A 12,234-nucleotide genomic window follows, 5' to 3' on the forward strand; every position below is an offset into this window, starting at 1 on the left:
CCACCACAATAAAAGTATTCCAGACATGGGCAAAGCCACTTTACCAGGGCCTTGGCTTCTCCTATGGCTTTTTGGAAAGGGATGGATTCTAGAACTATTCTAGAAACACTTGTTCTTCTGTACATACATGTACAATGCATTGCAAGCTTGATTCTTTCTCTAGATGTAGATCAGGCATTGCTAAGACCATTCTCCAGGAGATTCTGGACCCTTCCCCTTCCACCTCCTCAGTGTAGTAAGCTAATCTACCCATATATCTATGGGAATTACCTTTCAAATCCTGAATCCCAAAATGCCGAATGCCAGAATCTTGAGATGAGAATGTTGAAGGCTAACAGTTATGAATAGCCTGTTTTCCTCAGGGAAAGGAAACACTTGTCCATCAAGTAAGTTCAACACACCAGCCTATGTAAAAACCACCTTGATGGGGGAACTGCATCCCCCAAACCCCCCTAACTAGATATACCAACTCCAGGATTGCAGTACAGTAGGGAAAAGGGCATATTTCCACATGCAAGGTATGTGTTTGCTTGCAGTGGGAAACATTGGCCATTCGTGATTGTCAGTTTTCGGTATTGTCGTCTTGGCATTCTGACCGTCAGTGTTACGGGCTTTGGGATTTAAAAGAGAATCCAGCTAAGGCTACTGCAGCAGTGATCAATATGATAACCATAGTACAGTTGTGTAAGTAAGCTTACTATAACAGTAGATGTTTGAACGATCACTGCTGCAGTAGCCACTTCCTCCCTCCATCACCCTTGTTTCTGGGTGTGTTGTTTATGCCAGGGTGTGAATACTTTTTTTTTTTTTTTTGTTCCTAGCATTGTCCTTTCAGGGCTCAACCTTCTTCTCTCTTGGTGCCCAGTCCTTTCTTTTTAGTCAGCTCAAATTGAGCTTCCTGATGGTTTGGGATTGTGGAAGGTGCCCTGAAGATTTGAAAGCTGGCCAGCTCTTACATCCTTACCAGGCTATAAACCATAGCTACTGCTACTGCAGCAGTGATCATCTGAACAACTACTGTTATAGCAAGTTTACTTACATAACTCTACTTTCTCTGCATTGCCCTTTGGGTTATCCGCTACACTTTGAGTCGTTACCAAATTCCTTAATTCAGTAGTGGCTCAATATCAGACCCTTAGCTTTCACATTTTTCCTTACTTGGTTGACTTACTGATCTGTGCAGAGTCTGTGTCTGTATCTAGGTGTTTGGAACTGCTGCAGAAGGTCTTAAACTTAGTCTCCCAACTGCATCCCATTATAGCAAAACATTGTGGCAGACAGACCAAACACATCCTGGGCAGATGTGCATGAAAGGCATTCCAAGGCAATGGTGTTCCAGGATCTAGACCAGATGCGTGGAGTGCCTCAAATAGATCTTTGTCTCCTTTCAAAAACAGACAGCTGGAGAAATTCTGTTCCAGACATCCTTGCATCCAGGCTTGAAGGACAGACACATTCTCGTTCCCTTGGATGGGAATGTTCCTGTATCCATTTCCACCCTTCCAATGATTCGTGAGGTACTTCTGGAAGATTCAGAAAGAAATGACAAATATTATTGTGCTGACTCCCTATTGGCACAGACAGTCTCGTTTTTCCCTTCTAATGGTATTGCCCAAGGGCAATTAGCATGTACTTATTATTTTGTAATAAAATATAATTTTAAAATAAATAAAAAATAAAATGTGCTACCTCACACTCTGTATTTACTCACACAGTCTCAGGGGCAACTGGTACACCTCAGTTTGGAGCAAATACAACTGACAGCCTAGATGATTCAGTCTTGACTCCATTTAGGTACTTGGTCACGAGGATGTGCAGCAGATGTTAAAGGAGGCTAGAAAACCTGCAACTAAAAAATCTTGTGCTTACAAATGGATGAGGTTTTCTAAGGGGTGCTTAAATGGGAATGGAGGATCGCTTGAGGTTAGCATCCCTCTGGTCTTGAAATGTTTGTGTGAGCTTCTTCAGAATGGCTTGTTGTCTGCAGCCATTAAAGTGTATTTAGCATCCGTTTGTGTTTGTCTGCCAATGGATTCTTCTTTTTCTTCTTTTCTTTCGGTAAAACAGTTCATGGAAGGAGTATTGCATAAAAGACCCCTTAGAAGCAAAGTCCTCCTTTGTGGGATCTCATCTATATCCTAAAAATTTACCTTAGCAACTTTCAAACCTTCTGCTCAGGCTTATCTGAAGCTTTTAACATGGAAGACTATTTTGCTAATTGCTCTGAAATGTGCAAGACAACTTTCTGATCAGCAGGCTCTCGTGGTGGGACAGTCTTACCTTATTTTCTGCAGGGATAGGGTTCTGTTACCCAGTAACTCCTCCTTCCTGCTAAAAGTGGTCTCAGAATTCAATCTGAATCAGTCTGTTAATTTCCCGTGTTCTGTTCAGAATCTAAAAGAGAGAGAGAGTATACTTCATACCCTGGATGCTTATTGGTAGCTCAGGTACTACCCTGACCCAACAAACCCTTTAGAAAGTAGGGGCAAAGAAGGGTCATTCTGTCTTTAAGCAAACCTTTGCTTATTGGTTTTTCTCTGGTATTGTTTTATTGTTACACATACCATGACAAGGCAAATCTAGGCAAAGTAAAGGTGCATTCCACCAGGAGCTTTTGCACTTCAGTGGCATATTAGAAAGGAGTAGACTCTAGAAGTATTCTAAAGGCAGAAAGTTGGTCCTCTGTCCATAGTTTACGAAGTACTACAAGCTGGATGCCTTTTCTAGATCCACAACAGGCTTAGCTAGGATCATTCTCCTTCAGATCCTGGACCCTTATCTTTCCTTCTCCCAGGCTGGTAAAGCTTTGGGACTCTATCGTAATGACGGTATTGCAGTGTGTTTGTTGAACATAGTACAGTTGCAGAAGTCCTACTTACCTGGAACAGCATATGTACATAGAGCACACTGCCTTAGTGGCAGCACCCACCCTTTTTGGATACACATAGTTTGGTGTTTTGGTTGCTGCTGAGCCCTAACTGTGGCCTTTAATGTTGTGTGTGTGTGTGTGTGTGTGTGTGTGTGTGTGTGTGTGTGTGTGTGTGTGTGTGTGTGTGTGTGTGTGTGTGTGTGTGTGTGTGTGTGTGTGTAGTTTGCTTTTGGTTTGGAACAGCAGGTGTTCAGAAAGCTTGTGTTTCCATCTTCTCTTTCTGTTGGACCATTGCCAGCTGAAATGGTCCTATCTGTAGAGCTGTAAGGCAGTCCCTGTACTGCCAGCTGATTGCCCATTTTTAAAAAAATAAACAAACTAAGCCTATACAAATATCCCCTAGGATGTGGTATATAAAGATCTACTGTTGCGAAAAATAAGAAAATGCTCCTCTTTCTGACTTTCTGCTATGATTTGTAAAGGCTAATGTTATGAATGTTAATGCTCAGAGATTGAGAGGTATGATCGTTAAGTATTGAGTATTTTATTTTTACAGCTAAGTAACTTCATCATGGAAATGGAAGCCTTTGTAAATCAAAGGCAGCGAGAGATTTCCCGTCTTCCTCCTCCAGCAGTACAAGCCGACATGAAATCAACTTATGAAGGTATGGATTTACACTGCTGGTTAGTTTAGAACTCCTGCCATTGTTAGTGGCTTGCATGCTTTCATTCTGCCACATTTTGTAAAAGTGAAACAGACAATGTCTCTTAACTGATTTGCTGACACAAACCAGTGTATTACATTTCTGTATGATACTGCAGATATTTTGCTGAGGTATTCAGTATTTGCATATACACATCTTTTTATGGTTTATCTTCACTGGTACTTTTGTTAGCAATTCTGTTTTACTGTGCAGCTGATTCACCTCTGTTAACTTTGTGGAGAATGACATTGAAAGATAAATGAAGACGTGACTGTAAAAAGAGGAGAGGCTGCTATATAAAGGTACTGTAGGTTAAAGGCAGGTATGTATAAATGTGCATAAGTAGTCAGTGGTATTCTACTTCTCTGCATATAGCAGGTCTTTGCCACTTTTCTGCTAGTACCTTCAATGTTTTAGTAACAGAAGCATCTTTTTTGTTAATATAAGCATGCACCAGCAGAGCATTGCTTTAGTAGCAGGTACCACTATCAGTGCTGAATACTAGGGTCTTGTGAGCACTGTTCTACATCTTCTGCTTAAGCAAATGCATTCTAATTCAGAACTCAGTCATGCTAGTTGATGTGCATGGTGATAACAAAGACAGTGTTTATCCTTTCAAACCATCTCTCATAAAAATATCACAGTTATGTTAATGTTGATAAAAGTGATTTGACGATTGTGTGTAATCCATTTATTCATATAGTCATTCTTTCACCAGTACCTGCTTTATATTAGTCAGGGTCAGAGGGGCAGTGGGAGCTTATTCCAACATGTAGTGGATGCAAGGAAGACAACTAATTACAGACGGTAAGACTGTTCATCAAAGGGCACATGCATTCACTCACACTTTGCATGAGTGTCTATGAGCAGTTTACCACCTGACTTGAATAACAGAAGAAACTGAAGCATCTAGTGAAAACCCATGCTAAAACAGGGGGATGGAATACAGACTTCACACAGAAGGCAACCCAGCCAGAGAAGGAAGAGTTGTGAGGTAGCAATGGTAACCACTGCACCCTCGTGTTGCCCATCTCACTGTAATGCTGCCACCTGTTAGTGTTACTTTCAGTTGTATGTTCCATGCCTGCAGGTAATTGTTTATGTCATTTGTTTTGATCTGCTTTCCCCAAGAAAAAACTAATTTATTCTTCTCCTTCTCAGTATAGTGTGTTAAGAGGTTCCTTATCACCATCTGTCTTCAGTAAATCAGTTTAAGAGAATACGTTTATATCAGAACAGAATAGCAGCATAAAGTGAAGTTTAACATAATTTTACATAAGTCTAGACTACTAATGTAGCAGGCAGCTTTACAGTTAAGGCTCCTATATATAGCACAAGCAGAAAACTGGAATTAAAAGTGGTAAGGGATGATGCTGAAACAGGGGAAGCTCAATAAAAAAGGATAGACAGGGATTTTGGATGCAGGCCTTTATGGAGAATAACAATAATCATACAGAATATTATATCAAAAAAGTAGCAGAACATATTCTAAGAACTAAGCCAACATGGGAATGGAGAAAAGAGATTATGCTGATAGAGATGACTACAACTGGGGATATAGGCAAGAGAGGGCTGGAATTTATTGGAGAAAACTGTCAAAGGAACCAAGGTATTGGGAGCCAATAATTAGAGAAGGAAAGGTAATGGAGTGGGATGAGGTCAAGAAGATGTTTGGATTGCAGGTAAGAGACAGCCTTCCCTATCAGGGACTGAGATCAAGAGTATCGACAAAGAAAAGGGATAGGGTGGTCCTAAGTGTAATACCTGTTCTGGTAGAGTTTATAGTTAAATATAGAACAGAAGCTGCTGTTCAAAAGGGGATAATTGGCTGGGCAGTTGAAATATGGCATGATAATTATAAGAATCAGTCAGAGGAGGTTAGAAATGATTGAGAAGAGAAACTGGAAAAGCAATTTACAAGCGAACAGTGGGAGGACATTATATATATATATATATATATATATATATATATATATATATATATATATATATGGATCCCCTTCACTTCACCGAAATGCTAGAAGACCGACACTCTACAGAAGGAGACGAGAAGACCGACGACTCAGATGACCGACAAGGTGAGAACCCGACGGACTCGGTAAGTGTGCGATAGAGTGAGGGATTTAGTGTTAGGGAGCGGACAGGTAAGTGTGCGATAGTGAGGGACTGTAGTTTTAGGGGCGGGTTAAGTGAGTTAGGGTTAGGGTGCAGGTAGGGTAAGTGTGCGATAGTGACGGACTATATGTTTAAGGGTGGGTTAAGTGAGTTAGGGTTAGGGTGCAGGTAGGGTGTGTGTGCGATAGTGACAGACTGTAGGTTTAGGGGTGGGTTAAGTGAGTTAGGGTTAGGGTGCGGGTAGGGTACGTGTGCGGTTGTGTCGGACCTTAGGGTTAGGGTTTGGGTTAAGGTTAGTGCATGTATGGTTGTGTGTATTGTCGGTATTGTGTGTTGTCGGTCTTTTGGTGTCGGTGTTTTGTGTGTCGGCGTTGTGGCATGTCGGTGTAGTGAAGGGGATCCATATATATATATATATATATATATATATATATATATATATATATAGCTCTTTTTTGCTTGGAAGTATTTGTACAGGTATTTTATAACCCATGCAGACTTCAAATATTTTTCTTCAAGTAGATAGCAAATGTTGGAGGTGTGATTTGGAAGACAGAGGTAACCGTGAGCATGTTTTTTGAGAGTGTAATGAACTGGCAGATTTTAACAAAATCCCTACAGAGTACTCTGTCAGAAAGATTGGGTGAGCAAACTGCTATAACTAAGGAAATTATTATTTTATTTTTTAAACACCTTTATTGAATTATCTCTTGTGACATATGCAAATTTACATTTATATAAAACTAATCAAACTGTATTAACAAGTTCTCATTTACAAACATTGTACTTCACATAAATTGTTATATATCATATAACCTAAGCAACATTACATAGATTATTCAATTCCTTCCTTTTTTAAACAAAAATCATCTTTATTAAACCATCACTTATGACATAGACAATCATATATTTATATAAATGAAAACAAATCACACCGACACAATCCCATTTGCAAGCATTTTACATCACAACCCATACTGACACACTCCCAGTTACAAACATTATACATCATCTATAATCTACCCAGTCATTTTCAGTCAAACATTACATAGCTCATTTAAGTCCCGCCTTCTTGTAAACCTCATTCCTCCTATGTATGTATTGTTCCCACTATTCCCATTTTTTCCTGTGTAGTTTGCTGCTATCCTTTTCTAAAGATCTGAATTCCAGTTGTTTTATCTCTGTCACTATATTCACTACTTCTAGTATAATTGGTTTAGATTTTGATTTCCATTTTCTAGTAATTGTTTTTTTGGCAGCCATCATAATTAGTCACAGCAAGGCCATACCATGTCTTGACAATTCCAATTCTGTATCATATCTCATAAAAGTTATCTCCCTTGACACACTAATCTGCCCATCCAGCATCCCTGACAATGCATCCTGCAGGGAATCCCTAAAGTCCTCCAGCTCACCACACTCCCAGAAAATATGTTCCCAACTACCTCTTTCTTCCCCATCACAACTCCACCATTTGCTGTCCACCTGAGGAAAAATTATTTGGAGTCACTGGAGTCTACTTGGGGTTTAAAAAAACAATCTGCATAAACATTTCCAAGCAAAAATCCTAAATCTTCTAGATTTTGTTGCATATTTGGAAGACATACATATATCCTCCCATAATTTCTTTGTGAATATCTTAATTGCTTAGCCATTCTTTCTTCACAATCCTTTCTAACCTCCTCTGATTGATTCTTATAGTTGTCATGCAATATTTTATATGCTCTACTAATTATTCTTTTTTTAATGGCAGCTTCTGTTTTAGAGTCTATAAAAAACTCTATCAGTGCTGGTCTTTTGTTTAGGACCCCCCTATTTCTTTCTCTTTGCCTATACTCTGATATCAGTCCTCGATAGGGAAGTCAGTTTCTAACCTGTAGTCCAAATAAATTCTTGTTGTCTTCCCATTCCATCATCTGTCTCTCTGTAGTTATTTGCCTCCAATATCTTGGTTCCTTTGCCAGTTTTCTCCAGTAAATTCCAGCCCCCTCTTGCCTATTCTATATATCCCTAATTGCAGTCATCCCTATCAAAAGAATCTCATTTCTCCAGTCCTGTGTTTCCTTAGTTCTTAGAATACTTTCTGCTACTTTATGGATATAATATTCTGTATGATCATTGTTATTCTGCTTAAAGGTCTGCATCCAAGATCCCAGTCTGTCCTTGTTTCTTGAGCTTGCCCCATTTCATCATCATCCCTTTCCACTCTGAATTATAGTTTTCTGTTTGTGCTATGTATATGATCCTTAAATGTGTAGCTCTGAAATAGCCCTTCAGATCAGGAAATCCCAATCTGCTCTGTTCTCCTGCAAGAATATATTTATCCCACTTGACTCTTACCGTCGTCCTCTCCCAGATAAAGTCCTTCACCTCTTTATTAATTGCTATCTACAACTTCTGTGGTTGATAAAAATGTGCCTGACCTGTGTATAAGACTAAATGAACTAAAAGCATTTTAACTGCTTGTATCTTACTATCCATATCCATATAACAGAGCTTCCAAGTTTCTCATTTTTTGTATTATCTTTTGTTTAGTCTCTTCTCACATATCTTTAGCTGCCACACTGGAATCATTTTTAATCCATATTCCTAAATATTTTATTTTATCATGTCCCAGTAGATATGGATATTGCTGAACCAATTTGGAATACCAGTCCAGTTGTTTATGTGTGTGTTCATAAAATTAACGCAGTCTGTTACTTCCAACTTCTCTGGTATAGCTGAAAAAAAGAATTTATGTCTTGCCATAATGTTCCATGTTGTTGATCTTCTTCCATTCATCACTGATGGGTTTGGTTCCCAGCCCTTGGAACCGAGTCGGCCTAATACCAAGCTCATGTACACCAAAAACTCTTGAGCTAAGCTGCTACCCACAATGCCCTTCTCCCAGTTACCTCACATTGAGTTTGCATGCAACATATAAAAGCAAAAGCAGAGGCCATTTCTGCGCAGAAACCCTGAAACACCACAAGGACCCAGAAGATCCACCAGGAGCCTTTGGTGGGGCATTGGGGGAGGGTATGATGACTGGAAGAATATCAACAACACAGATGGAACATTATGGTAAGACATAATTTCTTTATCTGATATTGTTACTCTTCTTCCCATTCATCACTGATGGGACAGAATCCTAATGCTACTTGAAAACCTGGGTGGCCTTTATGGAAGAACATTCCTGAGGACCATTGAGGCAAAGGCCGCACTTCCCCTGGAGACTAAATCCAATTTGTAATGTTTGATGAACGTATGGGATTTAGCCCAAATGGCTGCTGTGCAAATGTCATCCATGGAAACCCTGGAGTGGAAATAATAATCCGTATCTTCAGTGAGGGACTCCTCCGGGGAGTCCAGGTGTTTCCTCTTATACGCCTTCTTCTGAGGGGGTTCTTCAGTGGGAACATCTGAAGAAGACTCGGAAGGGAGATTACCCTGGGCAGGGGTTTCTAGAGGCTTGTGCTCTCAGTGTCCTGGGGAGGTGGCCCATGATATCTGTAGCTCAGAGGGAGCAGAGGGAAGATCCAACGTAGGAGGAATTTTTCCAGAAGCAAGCACCCTCTCCATCACCCAGAAAGCCGGTCCACTCAAAGAGGAATGGGAGCCCAGAACTGAGGAAGACAATCTCAGAACCCAGATCACACCCCGCTCTGCGCGGCCCGCTCCTGGAGACGGAGCCTCAAGCAAGATCAGGGCGGGTGTCACTCCCGGATCTGAGGACGGAACCGATAAAAAACTTGGAACCATACTGGGAGCTGAGGGTTCCACCCCCCCCAACCATGAGATTGAGGAAGGGATGGTTCTGTAGGAACAAAAACCCAAAGGGGGAGGGCCTCGAAGCTTCAGAGAGAGTCAGTGTTGGCGCCGAAGAAAGGGTTCCCACCAAGGATGTCTGAACTATGGGCCTCGGAACCAAAGGATCCAAGAGAGGAGAATAAGTAGGAGTCATAGGGGCAATAGACCCAAAACCCGAAGTGGGATGAGTTTTTGGAAAATTTGTAATCCCTCTGGCTGTCAGCAGCTGATCGAACAGGTGCAACACATCCAATTCAGAAAGACTCCTAGTGGACCTTACAGACACTCTGGAAGGGGAGTCAGGTCGGTTGGGAGAGTGGCCTAATGGTTAAAGTGTTTGCCTTACAAACACAAGGTACAGGGTTTGAATCTCAAAAGGGAAAACTGGCTAGGCTTAAAATGGCCCGCAAGGGTAGTTAGCCTAGTATTAACCTATGAACCAAAAAAGGGCTATAAGCTTGGCCAGAAAATGGGTCCAAAGACGGGGAGTACTGGGTCCGTGGTGTTGGAAATGTCGGCACTGAAGATTCCAACTTAGAGACAGGTAGTAGAGGCACTAAAGGTGCCGAGAAAGGACTTGGAGCCACAGAAATACCCGGGGTAGAAGTCATTATCGGCTCCAAGGAGGTAGTCGGGACCGATTTCAGTGCGGTGAGGTCAGTGCCGAGGTTACCGCAGACAATAATGCTGGAGCCGAAGTTGTTACTGCAGTCAGTACCGTAGGTAGAAGTCATGGTAATGTCCACAGAGGCCACTGGAGCCGAGCTCGGAACAAAATGGTCAGAGCCGAGAGAGCGATCTTATGCTCCGTAGAAGACTTGTGGGCCGTATGCTTGTGGGACTTACCCTTATCACCAGCCAGTGAAGAGGGATCAGAATGCAGACGTTTCTTGTCCTTGGATGGAGGAGTTGAGACCTCCATCCCAGAAAGGGCCTCTGAGAAAGGTAAAGAAAGTAGGCCTTTCAAAATAAACCTATTTTTTCCTTTCATTCAGCATCCACTGACTGAAACTGAGACAAATCTGGCAAGGAGGTTTCACAGACAAGTGGGAAACGCCCAGACAATAAACACAATCATCATGTAAGTCGCTGTTGGGGAGTTTGCCATTGCAGGAAGTGCAATTTTTAAACCCCTAAGTCCCTTTTTTGTCAGACATATCCAATACAGAATCAAACAGATCCAAAAAAGTTACAGAAAGAAAGCAAGAAATACCAACAATGGTATTAAGAATACCACACGGGTAAGGAAAGGTATTTACTAACGATGGTAGAGAAAGATATCCGTGGGTAGAGCTAGGTATGGATAATACGGTAGAGAAAGAGTTAGAACAGAGAAAATTTCAAAATACAGTAAATTTTTATAAAAATGTAACACTTAGCTGGAGAGCTTGGTGAAACGCTGCTATATGGCTGTGCGGCAAATGAGATCTGAGGTAACTGGGAGAAGGGCATTGTGGGTAGCAGCTTAGCTCAAGAGTTTTTGGTGTATGCGAGCTTGGTATTAGGCTGACTTGGTTCCGTGGGCTCGGAACCGAACCCATCAGAGATGAATGGGAAGAAGATTAACAACATCAGATTTTCAGGTTTTCCGTAAGTGCTCTGTCCTCCAATACTATTATTTTTTTAAACATCTTTCCCTGAGCAGTCTCATATTCATCCAGCCTTTTCTTCATTTCAACCTCTGATTTTTGCAGCTTTATCACCTCATCTGAATATCTGTTTAAAGCTTCTTCCAATTTTCCAGCCTTTTGCTGTTTGTGTTGATGTACTCCATCAGTGTGTTTTATTTATTTTAACCAGCTGTGTGTGCAAATGTCTTATATCTTCTTGCAGGTTAATGGAAGTTATGTCTGGAGATTCCATTGCATTTTGCTGAACAGCTGCAGAACTTTCCCCAGACAGTGTTTCTTACTCAGTTTTTGCAGATGATTTTTTTCCAGGTCCTCTGTATTTCTTTTTTCCTGGCATTCAGGCAGTACACTTATTAGCCAGTTACTGAAATATACCCACAAATACAAAAGTCCTTCTTTGCTGAGTTTCTGTTTTCACACTGGGAGAGCTAGAATTAAGCTGTTACTCAATGTGCAGCCATCTTGGAAGCCCCCCAATGATATGATTATTTTGAGCTGGGACACAGGATCTGAATTGCATGGTCATAATTAGGCCTTATTCTGTTTAACTCTTTTGGCTGCCAAAAAATAATCACTAGAAAGAGGAACTCAAAATCTAATCTAATGCTATTTGAAGTGCTGAATACTGTAGAAGAGAAGAAAGAACTGGAAGAGGGATTGTTAGAAAAGTGATGGAGAAAATTAATAGAAATAAATGGAATTTGTGGGAACAGTGCATGCAGAATAATGTTCAAGAGAAGGAGTAAAGTTTAAGAGAAGGCAGAAATGGAGTGATGTATATAATGGTTGAAAGACAGTTGTTATAAAACAAGAAAACTTGTATAATATGTTTAAATGGAAACATTAATATGTTTTTTTTCTTTTCTATTAATGTATTTGTGCCTGTGTATTAAGTTATGTTTTAATAAAGTTGTTTAAAAAATGTTTGATCAGTTAGCGGAGAAATGGGTCCTGAGGGTATTCATAGCAGACTGGAGAGAAAAACATATCCCAGGATACTGGAGAATAAGCATACTAGTGCCAGTGTATAAGAAGAAAGAGGACAGGCAAAACCATGGGCAGTGCAGAGATTTCAAACAAATATATCTCTCTACATGAAAGTTTTGGAGAGGGTGATTGATAAAAG

The 12,234-nt window shown here is 40.7% G+C and overlaps 1 protein-coding gene across 1 annotated transcript in view; it reads left to right on the forward strand.

Annotated features, from left to right (window-relative positions):
• LOC122798817 overlaps positions 1-12,234 on the forward strand; it is a 3,666,270-nt gene that overhangs the window by 2,831,511 nt on the left and 822,525 nt on the right. The window contains exon 17 of the mRNA XM_044067940.1: positions 3,426-3,534. Within this exon, the coding sequence (XP_043923875.1) occupies positions 3,426-3,534 (109 nt within the window). The remainder of the gene's footprint in view (positions 1-3,425; positions 3,535-12,234) is intronic.

Source organism: Protopterus annectens, chromosome 3.part1 (assembly GCF_019279795.1).
Source record: "Protopterus annectens isolate FY-2018-M chromosome 3.part1, PAN1.0, whole genome shotgun sequence".
Classification (NCBI taxonomy): Eukaryota; Metazoa; Chordata; order Ceratodontiformes; family Protopteridae; genus Protopterus; species Protopterus annectens.